The sequence below is a fragment of the Chlamydotis macqueenii genome, chromosome 2, assembly GCF_036417535.1.
Source record: "Chlamydotis macqueenii isolate bChlMac1 chromosome 2, bChlMac1.mat, whole genome shotgun sequence".
NCBI lineage: Eukaryota > Metazoa > Chordata > Aves > Otidiformes > Otididae > Chlamydotis > Chlamydotis macqueenii.
The window spans coordinates 108,946,275-108,972,548 of NC_141557.1; the positions used below are offsets into that span (position 1 = coordinate 108,946,275).

Here is a 26,274-nt window from a genome sequence, read left to right on the forward strand (position 1 = left end):
CAGTGGCAACACACTGCAACTGCAGTGTAAGGCTGCAGGCGAAAGAACACTGTTCATGTGCTGAAAGCACTGAGGTGAATAAATAGGATGGTTTCTACCTTCGCAGCTGCAATCTCTCATAGTAACAGAGAAACAAAGTTTTAAAATCTTCAATTTGATCAAATTAAACTTCAGTCGCAGACAATGTTCTTTCAGGAGAGCTATTAAGAAAGCCTGAATTCATTTTTCATATAAACTTCTACTTCAGGTAGCTACCCAGGCAGAATAACTATCATTTGCATTATGAAGTAAATAAGTTAGAAATAATTACTTTCAAATGGCTGTTGAATTTATTTGCTTGATAAATACAATCCTAACAAAATAAAAGTTAACCAACATTACGAGATTTGTCTGAAGAACATTAGAAAAATCCATGACAATTCAATAGGAATTAGTGTGAATTAAACAAACAAAAAGTTTAAATATTGCCAGCAAATATAAAATGTATGTAACGAAGGCAAGGGAGAATGCTTTAGTAACATTTGTCATCTGACCACATTTTCTGTGTTTATAAACTTTTTTCCAAATTTTAAAAAAATACTATGCTGTTTTCTATAACATATCAAAGCATTATTTGTACAAAATCAAATCATGGCCAATGATTCACAACAGTGCAATAGAGAAAGAATACAACCACATCCAACAGGTGCTGAAAATAAATATCCGGATTAAAAAATAAGATAGCCTATCTGCACTCTGTGGAGTTTGCTGTCTATACATGAATCAATGCATGAGTCTCTCTGAAACATTAAATGGCCCTTAAATGCCAGTGTGGCTGGAGGCTTTCCACTGGTAAATGCGGTAAAGCAGCCAAACCAAAAGCAAGTCCCAAGTTGGTGGTGGTGTTTTAAACAACGAAAAAAAGAGAGGCTATTGCTGAACCTCCGGTGCCTCCCGTTGGCATGGTTCTTCAGGCTTATTTGGAAAGCACAAGTGACTTGCATTTCTGTGGAGGGAAATGCTGTATTGCTTTGTCAGGCAGATCTGTCTTACGTGACACAACCCATCCCCATCACTGCCTAAAGCATCCACCGGTGGCTTTCTACCAGGGACTGAAACATTTTAAATGGCTGAAGAAAAAGCTCTTGGTTGTACAGCACCAGTGTGGACACAGCCTGTCTTAACCAGGTATGACGATGGTGGCTTATAAATGAGCCAATGGGTTACCTACATCGCTAGAAGACATGAACAGCTCTTGATGAACATTTCCATTTCCATCAGACAGGGACATAAATAACATCTCTCAAGTTTTTATATTTATTCAGTACATCTCAGAACAAAAAAAAAAAAAGAAGCTTACGGGCATGTTAGGTAAACACGATACCCCGCAGTCTCCTGACTTATCAGCCAACCCAGAATAAATTTAAAGCTCCCTTGTATATAATCTGCATCAGAAAGGTATCAAAGGCACAAGCAAGAAGTGACTAGGTTAATAAGCAGAAATAATGGTGAATGAGGATGAGATTCACAAGGCAAATAATTAGTATGTGTGGGTGGGTTTTTTGTTTATTTACTGAAAATGAGATCTTCCAATTCTGCTCCAATGAATGTAGATTAATGATTTTGGTTTAAAATAAAACTGTTACTGAATTATTTTAAATCACCTGAAGGAAACCAGTCTTGAAATAATCTGATACTAACTGGAAAACTCTTCTGGCCTCTACAAACTCACCTGAGTCTGATGAGTAGAAGCCACAGGTATTAGAGACAAAAGTCTCCAGGGCTTAAAAGAAAAGTTTCTTTACAGAATGTACACGGCCAGCAATAATTTGTGCAGTTTGATTCAAATTACAGTAATTTGCACAGTTCAGTTGATTTTATGCATATCCAAGGAGCCGGATCAAATCGGAGTTTCTTTCCTGTCCTTACTTGGTGATGGCTTGACTTGCTGCTCCTTGCTTGCTTTTGGCTGCTCTTTGGCTGCTTTTGTCTCCAGGACACTGTCTCTTTGCTGCTGAGAAACACCCCCGCGTTTTTCTGGCTCCTCTTCTTCCTGCACCTGCTGCTCCGATTTAGCTCGTTGCAGTAGTCGAAGCTGTACCCGCAGTTCAATGATGGCCTCTCGCTCCTCGTGAATCGCTTGGTTCAGGTGATTGTTCTTTATCTTTTAAGTAAGGAAAACAAATGTCAGGACTCCTCCTGACAAAGAATTGCTGTAGCAAAGGGGTGGCTGCTTTGCATTTGCTCCCAGCCCAGACAGCAGTGCAGACTTGCATGTAACAGTGATTTTAAAACGGAGCACGTAGGTTTCATCCTAGGCAAAACTGATGCAAAACTACCAGTCTGCACATGTGCAAAAATTACTGCCCAGACTAAACCAAGTAACCACTAAGAAGAAAAGCATCAATTACTACTGACTTAAATCTTACCTCCAGTTCTTCATTCTGTCTCTGCAGATCTTCCAGGATGACCTGCAGTTCCTCCTCATCTTCACTCTCGCTTTCACTCTCAGAAGAATATTCTTCGGTTTCACTTCGGCCGTGCTGCTGGCGACTAAAAGCCCAATGACAAACACCAATTTAAACACTCTGCCAGAACTGTAGCAGTGTAAAAGAGAACTTACATCCACTGAACAATCTGTAATGGTTTTAGAAACAAAATAAGAATTTCCTTTCAAAGCTTAATTTAATAAACCAGTGCTTTCTTGGGGGGATTATTTTTTTTAGTGCACAGGGTCTAGTTTACTTTATATGACAATTCCTTTGTTATACTAACAGAAAATATCCTGAAAGGTCCAAAGTTGCTGAGATTTCAATAAAAAGAGGCAGCTTTCAAATGTGATGTTCATAGGGTGAATTTTTAAGTGTGGTTTAGAGTATTATTTCAGAAGAGCATATATGTACTTTCAATCACAGAGTGCTTGCCTGGTGGGAGCTCTGATGCAAGCAATCTCCCTTTTACCTTTGTATTTCAGCTATTTCTGCTCGAAGGCGATCTATTTCTTCCTTCTCCGAGGCAATCTGTCTCCGCAGAAACTGCTCCATGGCCAGCAGTTCTTCTTGTTCCGTTAAAATCTCATTCTCCTGCAATGACCACTTAGTTCACTTAAGGCCTTGACTTTATTTCATACAGGAACATATGATAAGTATGAGATGATGCTGTTCTCTGAAATACTTTCAGTAGAAGTGGTTAGCATGCCTGCTTTGAACTCCGATTCATCAAGACCTCAAAGCAAATGTAAGTTCAAAACCATCAATGTCTGGTCTGACTCCTTAAGGCAGTCACTGTACTGAATAATTGTGGAGATGACACACCAAATTCTGGCATGTGTGGCTACCTGTGTCCTTAAATCACAGGGCAAAGCTCTGGCTAACCAGTAAAGTAACTAGAAAAACTGAAGTATAAAATACGTCCTTGAAGATGAATATAAGGAGGAAAGTAGAGTGGAGAGAAGATCAAAGCTACTGAGGGAAGCAAAGGCAGGCAAAAAAGCCAAAATAGTTGCCTTACTTCCTTTGATCAGCAGGGAAGTAGTTAACAGTATTAAAATGGGTTAGATTTGGAAGTGCTTTCTAAGTACATCAGCAACAAAGGCTATGTTTTTTATTTGTTGCATGGTGTCTCCTTTCTGCTGTTAACAAGCATCTGCTCAGCGCTGGGTTCACTCCTGCAGTCAGTATTCCTTCCCTACTTTATTAACCATTAAAACAAAGCCTTGTATTTTAATGGACAGAGAGACCCTGTTAAGCCTTCAATTTGGCATTGCATTAGAAAGAACAAAAGCATTTAATATTTCTGTAAGATATGGAACAGAGAAATACCAGCAGACAAACAGGTAAGTGCCTGCCACCTACCTGTGCAAGCAGAATGTTTATAACTTCTTCATTCTCATTCATTTCTTCTTTGGAGACATCCTCCTTTGAAAGGCTAGCAATTTCTTGTGCAATCTTTGTTTCACACTCCTGCCAGAGAAAGAGAACAACTTTTAAAAGGAGAGCTTCCCCAGTCACACTATTTTCTGTAAAGAAGATTTTTTTGAATGTATTGTTTTCCAAATTTAGAATCACCTTCCCGATTGTCCTGAAAGTTTTCAGCAAGGTCTGTCCCTTCTCTGGGACATATGACAGTTTAAAAGAAAAACAAACACATATGCTCCTGAAGTTTGTTAACCTTCAGTTTTCCAGTAATTGCTCTTGGTATTCCAGGACACACTGTTTGAAGCATATAATGAATACATGCTCTGTCAAACACTAAATTTTTAATCAATCATACGTATTTTTTTTGTAAACAGCTATGAAGGAGTGTGAAGATCTTGCTGTCCCTAGGGAGAGACAGCTAACCAGAACATGCAATCACTTCTCAGCCCTGTAAAGTTAAGATGAAAAAATCTGCAGTAAGAAGACTGAAATGTGGGTTGATCTGAGTGCCTCTGCATTAAGGATCCATGATTTAGCTGTTTGGCCAATAAATAGAAAAGTTACCCACCTGTCTCTTAGCTTCTCTCAGTTTCCTCTTAAGAGCTGTTAAAATTCTTTGCACCTCCCAGAGTCTCTCTTCTTTGGATAAGTCTTTTATCCCTGCCTGCAAGTCTCTGTGTAAACAGTTCAGGAGGAACTCCTAGAAACATTGCCAAAGAAATCAGTGTCTTTAATATATCACAGCAGGGCAGACTCAAAAGAACTTGGCTTTGTGGCAACAGGCTTGGAGTTCTGGTTTTCAAAGCTTGACATGTCAGCCAACAAGTGTTAACATACACTCAGCACATGTTCTAGAGCTAGCTGAAGAGCAGTATTAAAGAAACCACACTCTCTAACGTGTTCTCCTAACCTTCCTCCTATCATAAGAGTATTGAACTACATAGCAAAGCAATCCATGCGACACAGCTATAATCATCGCATGACCATAACAACCTTCCACACATGAAATCGGCAGGATTATCACCAATGTCTTTCCAGTGGTCTGCACTGACAGGACAATTGTGATTGATAGAATTAAACAGTATGTTACTTATGAGAATTTACCACTGCATGTATAAAAGCCATGGCAAAGATAAGCAGAAAAATGCTGAACTAATTGCCAACCTGTCGCCTGATTTCTTCTTTGATGCTTTCCTGTGTTTCTGGAAGTGCTGGCATTGTTGCCATATTTGACCAGCGAAGAGGTTTTGTCACCTGCTTTAGGGTCACGTTCCCAAAGAACTCTTGAACATGTGTAAAAAATAGATACAGGACACGGTTGCTGATCTGCAAAGAAAGGACAGACAAAATACCAGTTCAAATGATTTATTCACATCATCTTTATCTGTGAAGCACAGAATCTTTCTTCAGAAACACAACAGCCTTTAGTAGGCCTTTCTGTGGGTCATAGTCATCTTAGTTTGTCCAAAGAGATTAAAATCTGTATTAATAATGATACTTTAAATGACCCAGTGCTGTCTCAAAGAATCACTTCACTGTCTCCCTCACCTGTGTGAGGCATTTTCATGCTAAACTCACTCAGAATGTTCACAAGCTGTAACCTACCACAATTATTTCCATCACTGGTAGATACAGAAATGTATTACATCTTTCATTTTACTCATGTAAAGGTCAGTTAGTGACCGCAGTAGGTAAGAGGCAGCACCAACTATACTGCGCTATGGCTGGTTGCTGGCCACCTTCTCTCTTCTCCCCTAAACTGCAAATATTTTCTGCAACTTCTCTCTCAGATAATTTAAGAGTAGAAAAAGCAGTTTGAAAGGAGCTGCTACAGTACTATTCCTTGTTTCAACATGAGACAGACGCAAATATTTATTCTGGCACTATATCTTCCATTAAAAATTCAAAAATTTATCCTGAAAGATTGATCAGAGTTCTGTCACTACCTGCATTTTAATTGCTAACATCTGCTTAACAACAACACATGATTGGACCTGCATTGTTTTACATTAATTGTTACTTCTTTGTTAGCTAGAAAGTGTCTGGTACAGCAAAATAGCCAAGAATAATACCCAGCCCTCTTGCAACTGGGCCTCCACCTAGACTCTTAATTGTGAAGCCAAGCTCTTCTAAAGCATGGGTTTTCTTATGGAAGACCCACACCTACTAATGCCATGATTCCATTATGCACAGAACTACTTCTGAGCTTTATTTAAATTAAATATTTCCAAGATGTTTATTAAGGAATTAATCGATCCAGAAACAACAAAACCTTCCTGAAAAACTAAGTCAGTTGTTTTTTCCCCAGCCATTTGACTGCAGACACCAAAGCCATTACACCCAAGTCATTACTGCACCAGGAAGATCTATTTGCAGGACAGAGTTCATTGGCTTGATGTTAAAATTAAGCAACAATACAGTATTCACTACATTATCAGTGAATCTAAAGCCCACAGACATTGTCTGTCTGCATGAATTATTGGATGAATTCAACATTAAATTACTTCTGTTCACAACAGAAATAAAACCCTGACAGCAGTCTTTCTTTCTTTGTAATACTCTCATAATAACACAAATATCAGACCCATAGTATGCAGGCTCACATTCAGAAAGCCTTTTGTTCCCCCTTTCCCAGCATTTTAGGTTCCCAAGGTATAAAGAGAAGCTGTAATTTAGCCTAACTCTATCAGACAATACCTGATTCCCACCTGCAAGAGAATTCCTACAAAGAAGTCTTTCTTGGGCTGAAGTTCTGCTCTAACACTTGCTGTGTGGTGCACGTACCTGGACAGTAGGGCTGAGAACTATAGAAATATTCTGGATGTTCATTTTTGTTTCCAGTTCCTTTGCAATAACATGGTCCATATGCACAATCAGCCAAGAAATTAGGAGATGGTTACACTCTGGCAACTCTTTCAGCAACCTCTGGCACTCCTGAACTTTCTCAGCTTCTGTGCTCTTCCCACAAGCATCCTCAAAGCGGGGCATTAGCTCTTTGGTAAGCAAATTTTCAGGCAGTTCTCGTAGGTACTGTTTCAGCAAGCTGGCTACTGTATTGGGCTCATATTCTTCCAAGTTGGGAGATTCTTCTCGATCATAGGCTGCTTTTAGCTCGTCAACTTTTGATTTTATTCCTTAAAATATTTAGATCAAGAATTAAGAGTAATCTTCAACCATAAACGTGTAATAGTTATATTTAAACTTTTTTTTTTCATTTTGAGATGCATTTATTTCACTTCTCCTTAAAATTTCAGCTAATTGAGGAATACCTTTTAAAGGTTATCCACATGTAACGAAGTTAAAAGCATGACTCAAAATTACGTGATCACTGCTTCTAAAGGCACTGACTACTTCTATGAAGCAAAAACACAGCACTGCTGAAGTTCTGACTCAGAACTGGTGCCAGCATTCCCTTGCACTAAGGAACATAAAACAGAGTGAGGAAGGGCAGGGGAACATACAATCAATTGTGTATTTGCACTCAGCATCTCTCAGGCTGTTCAATTACGCAACCGTAAGCCAAGTGGCAAATATGTGATCAACTCAAATATTGTGCAACAACTTCTAACCATAACAGCTTTCCTCTGTCAAAACAAACCCCACACTTTTTAGTTTCCAGATTTCCAGCTGGCCCTTCTCAGTGGAGGAATCTCACACAGGATTATTGATTTGAGGCACTGCATGAATAAAGGTGTGCTCACACAACTATTCAACCCAGCCAAGATTTTCTGTAAGGTGTTTTTATAACGCGGTGACATTCCAATCTTTCCAAACTCAGGGAAATTTCACTCTTAAAGCTCAAACACCCACTGGAGTTACACGGACTTAACGTGCTGCCATGGCTTGGCTCATATACAAGCAGCAACACTGGGTGCACTCAGCCCATGGTAAATGCCAGATGTAATATGCTCAGTTTTACATCCAAGTCAGTAATCGCAATGGCTGGTAGGTTGTTAAGCCACTGCGATGGTCTCTCTAAGCTCTCAATTTAAACAATCTTACACACGCAAGAGGGTGCTGTTGCACTGGAGAACACCTAGAAAGTACAAACATCAAAAATGCTTTATGAAAAACACGCCTTCTTCCGTTAAAATTCCCAGCACATTGTGTCTTGAAAAAACACGCAACCAGAATGTTCCAATAGGCAAAACGAAGAAACTGCTTAAGCTGCTGTGGTATTTATGCCTGCCTACCAAATACCACGCAGATCGACAGCATGAAAACCACTTAATGAAGCCTTTAAAATCATTTGATTACTGTTTTACAGTGCTAGGCACCTTGTTTCAAATGCTCTTCCTCAAATTCCTTTTCTCACTTGTTCTTGCTCCCTTAAACATACCCATGAAAGAACCCACATGAGTTATATTGTAGATGCAGTTCACAAATAAAGGATTGTTTTGTTTAATGTGACTAAAACTGATGTTTCCCTTATGTAAGCTGGTGTTATGCAACTACCATGGTTAATTAGCCTTCTGTTCCTAAGCTTAAGTAGTGAAACTTGTATTTTCTGCTTACTAGTGTATTTGGTCACAGAAAATAAGTTTTTAAGAAAAAAAAAATCATACAATGGAAGTAACTGGAAAAAAGTTAGTGGGAAGTTTAAGTAATAAAATGGTTATATGTCATCTTTGCTTTTGCAGTCAACTAGCATTGTATTTTTAATGCAGAAGTTAAAAAAAAAAAAAGCTGGCCATACTAACACATTTTATTCATCATTACCATCCTATCACAAAAGGCCAAACCAAGTCTATTTTTACTGCCATTAAGCAGTACCACCATGTTAGCAACTCTTCAGGTACTTCAGACCTATGGGTTTGCTTAACTCTAGCTACCTGGTTATCTTTTGGATAATTACAATTAATGCAGCTATAAATAGAGTCTCTAGGTGTTGAAAATGGTAAAATAATAAGTAAATTGCAAGTAAAGACCTTAGGAACCTGCATGTCAGTGTGCCCAGAGTACCTGAAACTCTGTAGATGCCTTCACACTTCATGCCATACTTCTCTACATAATCTATACATTCACGGAAAACTGCTGGCAGGCGGATGCCATCATACATCATGGTCCTGTCAACCGCATCAGACAAAGGAATGCCAAACACGGGTCTATGACTTGGAATATCCACTTGAGGTATCTCTGTCTCCTGAATTGGCTTCTTCTTTTTCTTCTTCTCTTTCCACTGTTTTACAACATCTGCTGCAGTTAAGTCTTTTGACTTCTTCTCTTTATGTTTGTCTTCCTTATGTTTTTCATCTTTGGGTTTCTCTTTTATTTTAAAATCCTTTTCCTTTTTTTTTGAAAAGCTAGGTTTCTTGAAGACGTGTATTCCCTTGGACCTCTTCAACTTTGAAGGACTTTCAGCTTCATCACCAGAACTGTCCTCTTGAAATGCGGCATAACCTTCCGCTATTAGACAAAGGAAGAGAAGGCAAAAGGAGAGCTGTAAGTCTCTTTAGTTTCTAGACAGCATATTGTAACAGGGAGAGAACAAGAAGTAATAGGTGAGGAGGAGAGAGAAGAAGCAACATTAACATAGCGCCCGCCTGACTCTTCAGAAGGTTTTCTTTAGTTGTTACACAATTAAGTGGACAAGGATTAAATCAAGGTTGCATAATCACATCAAAGATAAACCACGCAGCTCCTGAACGATCTAAACAATTAATACTTTATATACTTACTCATAATAGCAATGTCCATCTTATGGGCTAGTTTCCCATCTAATAGTCAAGGAAATGCAAAATAAAAACAACTGGCAACTTCTCTATGTTCCTGTAATCAACAGTATAAGAGTTGCTGTTAAGGATCATCTACTACATACACACCAGTCTAACAAACTTCTATTTAGAACAAACTAAAATTCAGCCACTTAACTCCCCAATACCTTTCCAGAATAATATGAATTTTAAGATAAGTATGAAGTTAATAAAGTTTCAAATGCAAATAAAATACCAAAGAAAAAAAAAAAAGTCAAAGCACACTTACTTTTCCACTAGATTAATAAAACAATTCCAGTACCACTAGCACGATACCTGTCAGTGAAGGTGCGTATTTGCCTTAAAAAGCATATGCGAGAGCTTCAAACAAGTCCATGGGCGCAGCACGCTGCTTCAGCAGCAAAATATCAAGTGCCGTCTAAAACGCGCACCAGCGCTTTTATTAACTACGCCTCTGCAGCTAGCCCTGCCTATCCTTCAGGCAAGAACAAGAAAATCTTTAAAAGGTGGATTACAAAAAAAAAAAAAAAAAAAACAACCCAAAAAAACCCCCAAACAAAACACCCCAAAACACCAAAAAACCTCAACAAAAAAACCAACCCACAACAAACCCCAACAATATACAAACCAACACAACTTCCAAGTCAATTAATAGTGATTTTACATACACAGTACCCCATATAAGAAAAGTAAGCCTGAAACCCGGTGAACAAAGACGACATTTCACATGCCATTTGCACCAGCCAGTTGCCCCAAGGCAGTGGGCAGCAAGCTCTTGCTTCAGTGTGAAGCCCCAGTTATGCAGATCCTTTGAGGCTCTTCCACTACCCACAGGCAGCACCTCTGCCCAAGTGAGGAAGCACACCAGCAGCCAAGTGCTCTTCCTGCATGAATAGTTTCGGGTGGTGCAAAATTATGTCCTTAGATTACAAGAGAGCGCATCACGGACAAGATTAAAGGCTATAATTTTTACAGGTGAAAGATCTTGTGCAAAAGAACTAAGGGGCATTCAGTCTTTTATTATTCCAATTCTGAACTATACTAGGCTGCAGAGTTTCCCAGCATTATTTCAGCACATCCAAAGAGCCGTCTGTATTCTGAAGCCTCCTTGGCTAGTCTGTAGAAGGTAACTTTTAATAGTCAGATAAACATAAGAAATGTATTAAAGCATGGAACTGCCATAAAATAACTACAACTGTCTGATCAGCTCACCCTTCACATCCTGGACTCTTCCCTAGGACTACCAAAGATGCACTTTCATAGAAGACTGAGAAAGATTGTAGCTGTGTTGCTTTCTAAGTGAATTTTAATTTAAAAATGCAAATGTTAACTGGAGGACAACTGCCAACCAGGTCTCATCCTCCCAGTTTACTGGCTATACCATCACTCCCTTCTTTTGCAAACTAAACCCAGAAATAGGTAAGGAAATCTGTAGTGCATAAACTAAGGATTCAAATCTCACTCTGATACAGAAATAACTGCTGATGCACCAGCTACAGGACAAAGGAGAAGCACACATCACCGTTGTGTTTTGTGAGAATGAGATGGGACTGGCACTGAGCTTCAAGATGGGGTTTACAGATGTATTTTCCAAACACAAAGTCCGATCTTCACCAGACAGAGCCCAGAACAATCTGCCCTCAATCTTTCCTGGTGGGTGGCTGTAACAGCTCCCAGTCCGACAGCGCAGGGTTGCCCCCCCCCACACTACTAACTGCATCAGCGCGTCCTCTGGGGCAGCACAGGGGACCCAAGCTGGGAGGTCGGCTCCACCAACAGAGCACCTGCCCTACACGTTTCAGCACTCCATGTTGCAACACAAACCTTGGTGCTTTTCTAGATCTGTGGTAATGTAACACCAGCAACAGCACGTTACTGAAACTGGTATTTCTTGACTTCATGAGAAGACATGAAGGAGCAAGTTAAATACAGTCTATTTTAATTTGTCTCAGTAACATAAGTCAACAAACTTTAGAAATATATACTAATTACAAACTCACACAGAATCTCCCACACTTTCAGAGAAGTAGCACAATTTCCTTTAGAAGTAACACAATTTTCTTTAGAAGTAACCATACTTCTAGTAATAAAATTACTCTATTCCTTTCACCAGTGATAGAATATATTGAAATACTAACAACCTAAATTTATGCAGAAGAAACATTACTGAAAGCACTTGACAAATCAGGTTATTTTAAATGTGGAAAAAAGTATTACCTGCTGTTAGTAAACAGATATTTCTGTTCACTGTTTCCTCAAGACTTCTAGTACTAGTAATCTGCATTTTCCCATCACTCTAATTTAATAAATACTCCAATTTCACTCACATAATGCCTGGACTATCTGCCAGTGTCTTGCTTGGGCTTCATCAGATCTTCCACAAGCATGCCTTCACTGCAGTTATTTTAAATGTGATGTTGCAAGTATAGCCCTTATCTTCCTGAAAATTATGGAAATGTCTTTTAAAAATAATTAAAAAATAAACTCCAGTGTCACTTTGCAAAAATCTAACTTAGAGGTTTAAAAGCTTTGTCATGCAGTGAGGCCGCTGTTTCTATCAGTCTGCACACTTGGGGAATACTTCTCCTGCAACATAGATTGCAATGAAGCTATAAATTCATGCTAGAGCATTTACTGTTAACACAAAGGGTTGCGTTACGTAGCACCGCCACTTACTAAACCTACCACAAGATACATTTTGCGCATCAGGTCTCTGATGAGTTTTAAAGTAATTTATACCTCTACATCTGCTTTTGGCTCCCTTGAGAAATCTGCATGCCTCTGTAATTAATCCACTGAAAGAAAACATGGATCGCTTTTACATATGGAAGAATTAGTAGGTCAAATGTGACTAAATATGACTAGTGCTAGCATTAGTTAACTAATTTCAGTTTCTCAGAGGAATTGCCATCAACGAATACCATTTCTCAAAAAAAGGTAGGACACACATGTATGCATAATGAGCTTGGGTAGATGGCTTCTATTTCCTCTCCTCACTCACAAGGTATATTGTTGTTATTAACAGAAACTTCAAACTCACAGACACTACCAACACTTACTATCTACTATCTAACTTCCAACTCAATCGATTCGCTTTTAATACTCATTCAACTCACTGCTATATGCACAGCACTCCAAACAAATTCTGCATTCAGATTACTCTGCAGCCCTATGCAAGGAGAGCAAATGAAGTTGAAATATGAGACTCGTCTTACTTTATTTTGATGTAAAATAATTACTGGCATTGAAAGGTAGACATTTAAACTGTTCGCAAATAGTACTTTGCTAAATAAATACAGTGGTACATAGGTATACATAGTAATTTGTCAGTAGCATAGGATGTAGCAACACAAAGATAAACCTTGATATGAAGAGCCTCTAATGTTTACCCTGGGTAGAAAATTCTAGTAACTTCTTATTCTGTAGATCTGGAAACAGTATTCAAAGCTTCTCCACAGACCAAACCAGCAAAAAAAAAAAGTTGTGTTTGCAATAGCAGCTACTTGGTTATTTTGTAGGATGGCAACAGCCTCCTTACAATTCCCAACAAACCTCCCCCTATAGACATGTAATATCCACTGCTACTGTAGAATCCACCTCCATTAGCACTCTGCACAGAAATGAAGGATCATAAGCACAAAGACAACTTATCATGTGATCATTCTACCTGGAACAGTTGGGAATACTATTAGAGCTTTTGCATGGCTGCTGGATGACCACATTCCTGAGCAGAAATTATTTTGGAGAAAAATCTCTTAAGATGACGGAAAAGAGAATAGGCTGGTATCTTCTGACTGGTCATACCTTGCAGAGAGTGGTGGATCACTAGAACCTCAACTCAGCAACTCAGAGGAACAAGAAAGAGGTTAACACTCAATTTAGACCAAAGATTGTTCGGAACAGGTCCCCAAGTTAACAGTATGAATATTTCAGCCCCCATCTACATCCCAAAAGAACATATATGACGACTTGCCCAACACATTAGGGACGTGGTCTTCAAAAATATTTCCTGAAAATTTCAGAAGAGTTCATACCACTGTCCTTTCATAGGATAGTTTAGATTACAATTCAACCGGTTCATCATTTTTTTTATTTAACTCTTGGAAAAATTAAAATTATTCTAAACAAAAAATCCTGGCTGCATATTGAACCCATCCTGTCCACTGGTATCAACCTCAGAAGTAAAATGAATAAACAGAGTAAGATCTACTACATACAGACTCTCTATCCACAGAAATTATAATGGATAGAGCAGCTTTTTCTTCTTAAGTATTACTTATATCATTTTGGTTTTGCAAGGACATATTTTATTGTTTTATCAACATGTGATTACTGACAGAAGGTTAACATTTTTTTTTTAAGATCAATTAATGTGCTCACTGTCTTATATAAACCATTACAGCTTAAAAAAAAAAAACAAAACCCAAAGCCCTGGTTTTGCTCACACGCTGCCACAGTCCAAGTTCTTGCATGGACAAAGGTTGCTTTGAGTCAGGAAACAGATCTGAGTTAAAACCATCCCACTAAAAAGAAAATTAATTTTAACCCCTAAGAAGTTCTCTAATCTAACTCACTCTAGAGCTAAGCAACACTCAGGCTGTCACAGAGGAGTGGAGAACAGAAATCAGTGACTGAAACTTTCTTCCAGTATTTGTCATTCCACACAAAAAAAAACCCCAACATTCCATTTAATTTTCGATCATCTCCAAAACATTTTTAGATCTTTCCCCCAAGCACAATTGCTGTGTATTATTAGGTTATTGACATTAATATGAAAAATATAAGATCCCTTGCTAGCATACAAAAATGTTTTCTTGAAAATAAGTAATAATGCTGAAGCTAAGAGTATATTACTCCAGCAAAAACAATTTACCTGAAAAACTAAATGAGTAACCTTGGGATATTTATCCTTCCCTCTCCTCATACTCTACTGCTCTTCAAGTGTTTCTGAAGTTTACATTTAGAGTATTTTTTAAATACTCCAAAATCTTTGTAGGATTAAAGTCACATACAGTTTCAGGAGTTTGGATGACCTTGGCATTAATTCACTAATATTGTAAGTTCACTAAACATTCACTCCATCATAATTTAATATCAACACTTGTCTTTTTCTCATTGAAATGTTCAATTACATTTGTTTAAACCTCAAATTACATCACCATAGCAGGCTGTGTATTCTCAAAAATCAAAGCAACTGGCCACAAAAGTGAAAAGAAACAATCTGAACACATGCAAGAGAATTTAAAAGGTGGAAGACACTGAAGAATCAAAAGTGCAGAAGGAATAACAAAAGGCAAAGCTGGAAGGGGAACTCTTAAAATCAACCATTATTAACCAACTGTAAAGAGTCCTTGTTATTTACATAAGTAAAATGTCTGTTCAGGGTTTATTTACAGCAATGACCATTTTTGGACTGTACAAGAGACACCAAAAGCCTTGTATGTAACTTACTCTTCTACCTGACTGTCAATTATATGAGATACTTCTCTTAGGGCTAAGAAATGCTGAATGCTTTTCACATTACAGCTGCAAGAGAGAATTTGATTCTTCCTATTTTTGCATTTTTGTGTTTCTGAGGACTTTTTGTAACTTTAAAGCTTCTTTTAAGTAACAAAAATTGCTTTATATCAGCTATAAAATGTGCTGTAATCACTAGTGGAAGAAAGCTGTTGCAGTGCTAATGTGCACAGATCTGCAGGTATTTGCTGAAGCGGCATTCTTCCTCTTCAGCCTTCAGTTAGATTATCACCATGAGACACGCAGAATTACACCACAAAGAAACCCACACTATGTATAATGCTGACCTCTAACAATTCCAAATTTAGAGAATGTCAAATCCAGAGTTATAACAGACAGCTGACTTGCAAAGAAGGAAAAAAAAAGCTACTAATAGCTTGACTTTAGACCCATCCAATCAATATAAAATTTTCTTCATTAATCCAATATTCTATTTTAGGTTAATGCTGTTTACATTAGGAAAAAAACTAAAGAATTAGTCTTCTTAAAACTTGCAAGACTTTAAACTGTTGATTTTAACTGGAGGATAACATATTTTTAAGTTACAGTACCCTTTATATACACAGTCTTTAGTTATTAACAGGAGTCCTCCTGAACTGCGGTAGAAACAAATCCTGTATTCCAGGAAACTGGTTTGATTAAAAGCAGTGCAGTGGTATCAAATTCTTAAAAGAGTAATTATTTAAATATGTGCACGCATATTACAAATAGTCACCATATTCACCCTAACATGCCAGAATATTGTGTGGTATCTCATTGTTTTTGATCTTCCAAATGTCACATACAAGAAGTGACAAGGTACACTGGCATCCAGTACTTCCAGGCATCAGAAATACAGGCATTGTAGAAGATTAACATTATCTTGAAAATTTTCTAAAATAAACGTCAGTTTAAAAAGTACTAACATTTGGACTGTGGTATTTAGGTTTGAGAGACTTGGGCAGTAAGGATCTTTCTCGTACTGAGAGCGCTCAGTATCAGCTTAGTATTCCCAACCGCTTTGTTCTTCCATAATATGTAGAAAAACTCTATTGGGAAAAAACTATTTCATGTTTCAAAAATTTGCTGCACAGATCTAAAAGCGGGAATTAAGATTTCCCTTCTGTTGTTTTGGAGGGGGAAGGGTACGCTTTTTAAATGAAAACTTCCATTCTAGCCACTGATACACTGACAAAGAATGCATTCTATAGTTAAAGCTTTACTTTCTTCTAACCTTTACTCTGTCAGTTCTAGTAAATTCAGATCCCGATGTTGCCTCGCACATTTTTTTTGTCCCTGCTCCTTGCAGGGGGCTGGACTAGATGACCTTTAAAGGTCCCTTCCAAGCCAAACTATTCTCTGATTTTTGAACTTTGAACTCTGCAATAATACTTGGGCACTGCTGGCGGAAACTGCATGATCAGACTAACTTAGAAGCTAGAGGAAAACAGGACACAGATCTTACTAGTCCTCAAATAATAGTGCAGTGTGCACATGAAAACTTGTGATAGTACACAACAGCAAACTCTGAATATGGAAGACATAAGGGAAAAGGGTCAAAGTTGTTGAAATTGACTCTTCCAAATTTAAAAGTACAAAATTCAGGACAAACTTACAGTTTTATTTTAGCTAGCACCTCAGCTACAATTTCAAAAAGCATTTATTTGGAAATACACTTGGAAATCTCCACTTAGAATGTGAACAGATGAGACTAGAAGAACCCCATGCCAGGCAATTATCAATGCATCATTAAAGGTTTTGGATAAACATGTTTATTAGTAATTCTAGGCACATGCTTGGCATCTGTACCTGCACAACCAAAACCAAATGAATTTCTTAGTTAAGGTGTGGGGTTTTTTGGAAGAGAAACAGGTAGTGCACAAAGCCTGTTTGTACAAGTTAGCTTCCTTCACACCTAAACAAGTTCCATTGGGAATATTAAGCAATTTTAAGAGAGAAAGAAAAAAAGAAAGACAAATTATAAGCAAGAAATAAGAGAAGTTGCCTACTCACTTCTTTTTTCTTTCTTCTTAAATTTTCCTTTCTTCTTCCCATGCTCCTTTTCATCATCAGACACTATATCGGGAGGCTCATGCAAACTGTCATGGGGTGGTGAAGGCTCACCAGTGCGGTACAATCCCGGGAATTTTGTAGGACTGATTTCTTCAGAGCTGGGAGTACGAGCAAGACCCCCACCGTGTTCTACCCGACGGTGTTCACTGGGGCTGCTAGTGGGAGGCAGGAAGCACTCGGTCATTCTGATTCCCTGATATCAAAGTGAAATCTTCTGCTACCTATCCATCACACCTGCAGCACGGAAAACAAAAAGAAACCCACAAATTTTAAGCAATGGGTTTTAGAATACTTTGTTTAGAGCCCTATCCTGAAAACCCAACAAACAAACAGCAATATCTTCTACAATGAATGCTCCAACTTATGTCAAGACACAGTAATATAACATCAGGTCCTAAGCTCAGGGTTTGCAGCATCTGTTCATTAGCTCCTAAGCCATATTAACATAATAAAAGAGCTGCCATTTTAGCCATCTCTATCCCATATAAAACAATATATATTAAGTATCAGAATATTTTAACATTTGAAATAGTTCTTACAAAATTCATAGGCAGCTTGCATACCAATTGGTAATATTTATTAATAAATAGTTACGTAATTTTTTTAACATCAAATAGGTCTGTCTGGAAGCTCAGTGTTTATGAGCACTACACTTAAAGCAAAGATAATCTTCATCTTTCCCAAGCATATTTTACAGATGCAAATAAGAACTTGCCTAGCCTGTTGCAATAAAGGGCGGGGGGGGGTGGGTGGGGGGGGCAAGGGGAAGAGTCCTAAAGTCAAATCCATCTTCTAATTAAGCATTAAGCTAATGCAAATTAAAGAACCGACAAAGAAAAATTAAGTTTTTCTGGTATACAACAACAACCTCACATTTGAGGAGGCTATATCTGGTCATCTGCACCCAGATGCTGGTACTTTGTTTGCTTGAGAGTTACGGCCAAACGTTAAGATGAAAATTGCTGAAGGAAGCTAGTACACAAATTCTCAACAATGCAATGTGTAAGCAAAAAACTCTTCCTCGCACAGATAAATTTCAGAAATTACACAGAACAGATATCCTATATGGGACATCAGATCACCAGAAATCTGCTTTACTGAATTACGCTCTTTGTGTCTAAATGGTCACCCTCAGATACAAGCCCTTCTTTCCAGGGAAGAAAGGAAAACAGAAATAGAGTAAACCCCAGAAAAAGAAAAAGCTATTTCCCACATGCACTGGTATACTTGGATAACAGGTGAAGTCATGGTTACATGCTAACTTTAATTCAACTTAAATCTGTGCTACTGTGTTGCTGCTGAAAGGAAACTAATCTGTTTGAAGACAAACTGAAGAAAAAAAAGATTTTTTTTTCCAAGTGACATCAGTTCCATAGCCTGGCTTTCTATGCAGCCATACAAGTGTCAGGGCAAGCACAAGGAAGGCTGAGAGGGTTGAAGGAAGGTGCCCCGCACTGCAAACTTAGTGATCAAGGTGACTATGTAGCCACGGCCTCAAAAAAAAAAACCAGAATTAAAACAAGTTATAAGATTACACACAAAAGCCATATCAAACCTGTTTCCATAAATATTTTAGTTATGACAAGCGTACATCCAGACATAATGGCTGTGGCTTCTGCACTGGCCTTTGGGCTCTGCAGTCACCTCTGGGAGTCCTGCTATTTAATGCTGATGTATAGATTACCATTAAGAAGTCATTCCTTTGCTAAGTTATGCAAAAAATCATTGATACTCAATATTTTATAAAACCCACATTCAGAGAAATAAATGATACATACTGGCTAAGCTGGAACTCCTGATATGTCATACAAACCAGACTGTAACTTCTTACACAAAAGCAGAAAGCCTCTTTTAAAGAGAACAGCATTAACATGAGGCATAGCGGTTGCTTTTTTTTCGGTCATGTTTGTTAGATTTTATTATATTTTTAATGGATAGAAAATACTCCACTGCTATGCTAATTTGGTACTGTGTTTAAACAAGTAAGTGGCATGCTCCAATAAGATATTTTAAGATAAATGTCCAGGTATCTAAAGCTTCAGACTTACAGATATCAAAAAAGGTCAAAACTTTCAATTATACCAGCATTTTCAATATTCCCAATGACACTGATTGGCAATACTACTGCATCTCATCTGAGTATCAGAATGGTAAAATTCCTGCACTGCACCTGTTTGCATTTCATCCACCAAAAAATCCCACTCTCACTTCAAAAAACAGAACCCAAAACACCCCATAAAAATCTACCAAAAGCTGTTAAACAGTAGATAGTATTTCAACAGTTACTCATGGAATGAAATTAGAAATATTAGATACGATTTTTTTAAGCAAAGAGGATGGACCACACCTACAAATTAGTCCAGTGGGCAAGATGGGCAAGTGTACAGAAGGAAAGGACAGTGCCATTGTAAAGGCACATAAACACCACCCTGGAAAATGAGGACACACATGCTTTGCCTTTGCACCCTGGCAGAGCTCCTGGGATGAAGCCAGACTTAGCCCATACACTCCACAACATTCTTTAGCAGTGTTTCACTCAGATACTCAACTCCTAGGGTCTTATTTACAGATTGGTATGGAAAATCATAATACGGAATTGTGTTTTGACAGGTTAATAATCATAAATGTGTCCAGTTAAGTGGACTGGGGGAGTGGGGAGGGATTGTTGTGGGTTTGTTTGTTTTTTTGGGGGGTTGTTTTGTTTTAACTCTCATCCTTTAGTTCTCTGTACGCAGAACAGAGTGAAAATTTAATGTATGTATGAAACAAAGTATCTCACTACAGGAGATCACTCACAGAGTGCTTACGGAAGCACTCTGTTACAGAGATCAGGATTTGAATAGGGCACAGTAAGAATTATGATGAGAAGCAACATGTTCATGAGGCCTTTCAATACTGTCCATTCTTTATTCTGGGGAAAGTAGACACATTAACTAAAAATAAAGATAATGGTGCATATCTGTAAATGCAACAGATTAAGACTGAGCTTACATTCAATATTTTTTGCTTATTTTACAACTTTAGGAAAGCATTATTTTCTTATAGTGTAATTTCCTAGGCCTTTAAATAAGGGACAAACCCCACCACACTCAAATTATATCAAGACTTATCAGCAGTATCAGAGCCTTTAGACCTACCACAAAAATCTCTTACACTTTTACCAATGGATGTTTAATGTGTTATTGCCATACAAATCTGCACCTTTCCTCTGGCTTTTATAAATTTTTGCTGACAGCAAGAAATGGCGACACTGAAAAAATCATAGATCCTCTCAGCATTTTGAGAAGGAACATTTCTAATAGGCAGATTCTTCTGCCAACTTCTCCCTCTCAGACTTGACCCTTTCTTCCCAATCTGTTACTGCTTCAGTCCTGCCTCTCCTCTGTGGCAGGCTCTTTGCTTCAAATTGCTTCTCTTCACCTGTGCAGTTCTCACCTGCCAAGAGATTTAACAGCTCACCACTGCCACATGGGGAATGTGATACTACTCTCCCCATTAACAAAAACATCCCGATTCCAGCAGATTGCTCTCCCAAGATCCTTTTGTGAGACGATTCAATTTGCTAGCTGCTCCAACAGCCTTCTGCTGCTGAGCTGGCTCACAGAAGAGCTCAACAAGCACTAAAGATGGAAAGCAGAGGAGTGGCAGAAGCATGATGCCAGGAGTGAAACCCCCTGCTTTGGGCAGTTTGGTTTTGTGATACTGTATGCACCGCTTCATCTCTCCAGATTTCACTTCATTTTTACTACTTTCTCCACAGCATCAAGCTTTGGTTTCTTTACCACTTAGTGCCAGTACTCCCACAGTTCCTGTCTTCTTTGATTTCTCTTTTTCACCCTTAGTGTATCATACACAAAATGTTCTCCATCTGCTTTGGCCTCTGTGACCCAAGCTCCTTGCTCAGTCTCCCACTTTCCCCTCCTCCTGCTCGTTTTTCAGCCGGTTCCTACACTCCTGCTGCACATTGCTTCCTTGTAGATACAGCTCTCCCTCTTCTTCCTCTGTTTCTTTTATCCAAAATCCTCCTGATTTTCTTCTCTGCTGCCGTCTTTTGTTTCCTCATGATTACCACCTCACCTTGTCCCCATTTCTCCCACTAGCTCTCAGTCCTCCCTAGTATCACAAGAAGTGATCTTCTTCCCTGCCTCCCTACCAACAGTACCCTCCTCAACTCCCACCAGTTCTTGTTCACTCGACATTTGATTCTTCCACAGGAGCCTTGAATGCTGTTACGTGACAGCATCAAAGAGCTTCCTGCAGTTCAAGCACCTGCTTAGACATAGCTATTCTTTTCAGTACTCCCAAAATGCAGTTTCTTGAAACACCTTCCTGCTCAACATACAGTCTAACTTTCAGAATAATTGAGTATGAAAAATAAACACCCTTCACCAAACATGTGCAGAATTATGACCTTTCCTCTATCCCCCAAGGAAAAGCTAAATTAAAAGATTTTAAACACAGAAAGCAGAAGGTATGCCCTTAACACAAAAACTCCCAGGTGTCACGTCACCGCTATCTTTCAAGACCATACACCAAGAACAGGAATGTGGGTTGGGGAGAGGAAGGAAGATGCCCACATGGGCACAAGAATGTATTTTTCCTAACCTCATTTTTGAAAATAATTGAACTCTTTCCTAAAAAATTCAGCCTGAACTACCTATCTAGTAAGTAATATTAAACAGCTGAGGTTTGTAAAAATCATAGAAAACTGAACAAAGAGAAACATGACAGCCAGCTTTAACATATTTCACTTATTACAGTGAAAGTCAGCATGAACACATTAAAGAGAGGCACAGTTTGAAAGATCAAACTCATAGCTCTCATTCAGTACAGAAGGCTCCATCATTTTTGTTTTGCACTGAGTGACTCTGTGTCTTGCTGCAAATTGCAACAGTAAAAGCAAATTAGAGCAGGCGATTACATGCACAGATGTTATTTTGTAAAGCTGTTGGGCGGAATGAAGGACATGGGAATTTTTCTGCAACAAGCATTATGCAAGACCACATCTGAAGCATGGTGGGTGTCCCCAGTTCATCCCATTTTGCCACAAACAGGCATAGTCTGAAAATCTGAGTGTTAAATTGAAAGTAGTCCCAAGAAGTCAGTAATCAACGGATGGAGGCAGAATGGGAACACTCACTCAGCTACCAGAACCTGTGGTATCGTAGCTACCCAAAAGCAAGACCCAGAACACAGCAGTGCCTCATTATCGTAGGCCTTCAATCCAAAAGATCTGAATATATGTGAAGAAACTGATGTTACTTGAAGAAATGAGGCACACTGCTTGTGGACAAAAAATATCTTAGTAATAAGCATAGCTCTGTTTTGGAAAGTAAGGAAACATAAGAGGAAAGAACAAAAACTAACACTTGTGGTCTAAGCGTGTCAAAGCACTTCAGAAACTATGAGTGTTACTCATACAACTGCTGAGATGGTTGAAAAACAAGAATTAGAAGGAAATTATTTACCAAGACTATACCATCTCTGAGGCACACCTAAGTTCTGTATCTTGCTCAGACTATCGCAAAGTGTGGGAGGCCATTAAAAACATGGTCCTTTCAAAAGCAGAGGATATTGCTAAGTATGCCTCAAATTAATTATCTCGTAACTACTGATGGTTGTCAGCTACAGCTTTTTTTTTTTACTAGCTTAAAGCTAATAAACCATTTATGTTTTACTCAAATTGTTTTAAGTTTTTATTACTGAAATAAAACACAACAGTTTAAGCTGTGCTTTGACAGAAAAGACACATTTTTTACAACATACTGCAAAGCTTAATACAAAACACTGCTTTCACTCAAACATTTCTTAGACTGAAATGTTACCATGCAGTAAAATAGCAAAATCGCATCAGAGGCCATCTATTTTATTTAACAAGCAGTACCCAGGGATATAAACAGTGCTCTTTCCTTTCTTTAATAAGGAAACATGGTCACAAAAGGACAAAGAAAAGAGATATGCTTCATGTAGACAGGTAAAGCAAGTTTAAAATTTCACAAGCCACAAGTAATCACATAAACAGAGCATTAAGTAACTCCCTTGCGAGTCATACAGTCCTCAAAATTGGCAATAATTAAAGCCTCAAGAAGGGCCTTCACAAGATTTTCTGGATAAAGAGAATAAAATACCAACTGCATAGCAGCATTCAGCTCCTAAACCTAAGATTATTTTACAGGATGTATGATGCTATGAGAGTGTTAGAAAACTTATTTCAAAGGAGAGTGTGTAATCACACAACTCAAGTGACATAGGAGCAAGCTGTATGTTTTTCAAAAATAATGGCAGCATCAGATCAGCTCTAAAAGTAACATAACTGAGTTTATGTGTTCTTTTATTTACCTGTAGGTGGATAAAGTCTGCTGCAATTACAGTACCATCCAAAGTATTTCAAGTTCTGCTCTGAGAGTCCATACCACCTCAGATGTAACGATATACAAATACACAAAATTACTTAGCTCTCACAATCAGAGCACTATAGACTACATCCATATTTCAGTGGACTGTTGTAGGAACCAGGTCACGTTCAGAACATGCAGCAGCATCCAGGTTATTCCCTTTTTACTAAGGATATTCCAGCTCTTCATTAATTCATGCAGTAGAGAGCCAATCTTAAAATAAATAATTAAGTAACATCCTAGGTATTTTAAAAATATCAGAAACAAGGTTTCTGATCACATTATGATAAAGTCTCATAATCACATGAAGATAAAATCTCCAGATATGTGGCAGCATACGCTTTCCAGTTTATCTCACTTCAGGGAAAACAGTATCACAGCCTTCAGTCTACAAATACTGCAGAGCTCCATCAGGATGCAATTTACAGGCTGTTTCCAACAGACATCTTGGGGAAAACAAAACTTGGATCCCTGGGGAGAGGTAAGTGCTTTGCTCTGGAGAGGCTGCACCTGAAAAGAGACTGACCATGTAGGAAACGTCCCAGTCCCACAACTCTGCCTCTTGCACTGCCTGTGCTGTCACACTGCCTGTTTTGCTGTAACATCCTACTTCCCTGGTGAGGTACGCTGAGACAGTTTACAGCCCATTCTCTGTTCCACAGCAAGCCAAAGCAGGTAGTCTAAGAGAAAAGCCTAGGCACAAATCTTTACAAAGTAATGACCAAAGCTGTATACAGAGCTTACATGAACTATGCGATACATGGCCCCCGTGCTCATTCCCATCTTTCAGGGATATCTCAGCAGGCAAGCCCTGCCACGTGTCTTTCCCCAGTTGAATCAACTGCAGCTTCAAAGTGGTGCATTATATTATAATCACAACTGCATATATGAGAGGCATTCTTTGAAATAAATGGCCAGGTAACAACTGGAAAGACTGCCGTTTAATTGCTTTACATTGCATGTTTCTGAAGCAACAAGCAGAAGGTCTGGACTCTGTTCTGTGAGGCAGATGGATGTTGTAACCAGGCCAGACTTTTCCAGGAGTATCTTGACTACTCAGCTACCTGCATCACAACTGCTACTGCCCACCCAGAGAATAATTTCCTGTTCTTCAAACTTCTTGGGAAAGTTCTGATTCACTGTTTGGGATTCTCTAGTCATAGCCACTTTGAATCCTGCTCCTGGTTCCCATGGTCTCGTTGCCGTGAAGTAATCCAATACCAGTTCCTCCCCTAATCACACTCAGGCCCAGCAGACTAGTTTCCCATTCTGTGGTCTAGTCCCACTGCTTCCCAGGCTCAGTCTCCCTCCAGTAGTTTCTTCATTCCTCTCTCCTACAGTCCAGTTCCTCCACTGTCAGGACTGCAGCTTTTCTATCTCACAACTTCCTCCTCACCGTGCAGGTGTTCAGCACCTGTGCAAACTCATTTTCACCATTCCTTTTCTCCACACCCAGTGCCTCATCTAATTTCTCATTTTGTCTGCTCATTGTTTCCCAGGTTTTCCTTTGCCACCTTCCACTTCTCTCACATTCAATTCTAATCAAGGCTTCTGAAAATTACAGTCCATGCACAAGCACAGAAAGCTGGGAGGTCATCTCCAGACAAATTTAGGTTTCCCCTCTAAAATACAAATAGTATTAAAAAGGTTTGCCTGATTACCAAAATACTTTTAATTACAGCAGAGAGATTTTCCTTCTGCTTAGTTTAATTCTCAGAAACAGTTTGAAAGAATTTGGTTGGAGCGTTTTGTTTAAATTTTAAAATACCAGCCCAGGAAACCCAACCAAGTAATTTTCAGCCCAATAAAATTGTGGAAACTTTTGATAAGGGCTAAACTATTGAGAGCTGAATTGAATTATATGAACTGTCCTGCAAACGTTATCAAACTCTCCTATACTTCTGAAAAACACAACATTGTACAACGTATATTCATTATTGCTTAGATTGGCCTTAGAATCATTCCTGGCGTGACAATCCGATCCCTTTTCTCCCATCCACCTCTCCAAATTCCCACTTGTGCCAGCACTAGTGCTTGTAAAACAGGACAGAAAGTTTTACTTTTACTGCTTTACAGAGGAAGGGAGGAAAAAGCAATAAAAGGTGTGCAGCTTATTTTTTTAACAATTGCTATAAACATAGTTTCACCTAAGGTTTTGCTTGCCCTCAGGACTTTATAAAAGTTTTATACAATTCACGTTTTCTGACAAGTCTTTTGAAAAGTTGTCTAATACCTAGTCACCAAAGGTCTGCAGCAAGTTGTCCAGCAACTAATGATCTAGCAAATTAAGACTAATTTCTGTACTTGACAAATTTCCCTTATCAGATATTTCAACTACAGCATCATTCAGTCACATTCCAGTACCTCAACTCAGCCAACCTGAGAACAGCTGTCAATTTAGTGGAGTCACCACAAAACCTTGACTGGTTGAGCTGAATGTACCATAAATGCTGTTAAAAAGCAAGCGCTAATCATCAGAGTGAAAAAAAACACCAAAATTAAGCAGAAGATAAGTCAATGGATTTGGCATCAAATATTTTACTGGGGTTTTAAGCATTTCTGCTGTTTTTTCAAGAATACCAACAGACTGACCATGATAGATCACACAACAGAGAACAGAATCTAGTTTTCAAGAGAGGCCAGAGCTCTGCACACTCAGTTCCATCACCTAATTAAAAAATTTAAGGCCACATATAGCCT

The 26,274-nt window shown here is 38.6% G+C and overlaps 1 protein-coding gene across 1 annotated transcript in view; it reads right to left on the reverse strand.

The window, feature by feature from the left end:
• Positions 1-306: 306 nt before the first annotated feature.
• The window catches only part of RALBP1 (ralA binding protein 1), a 36,727-nt gene continuing 10,759 nt past the window's right edge, over positions 307-26,274 (reverse strand). The window contains exons 2-10 of the mRNA XM_086740621.1: positions 17,120-17,413; positions 8,859-9,302; positions 6,681-7,030; positions 5,061-5,222; positions 4,465-4,596; positions 3,834-3,941; positions 2,941-3,062; positions 2,409-2,532; positions 307-2,143 (exon numbers count right to left, since the gene is read on the reverse strand). Coding sequence (XP_086596747.1) covers positions 1,880-2,143; positions 2,409-2,532; positions 2,941-3,062; positions 3,834-3,941; positions 4,465-4,596; positions 5,061-5,222; positions 6,681-7,030; positions 8,859-9,302; positions 17,120-17,363 — 1,950 coding nt within the window. The 5' untranslated portion in view covers positions 17,364-17,413 and the 3' untranslated portion in view covers positions 307-1,879. The remainder of the gene's footprint in view (positions 2,144-2,408; positions 2,533-2,940; positions 3,063-3,833; positions 3,942-4,464; positions 4,597-5,060; positions 5,223-6,680; positions 7,031-8,858; positions 9,303-17,119; positions 17,414-26,274) is intronic.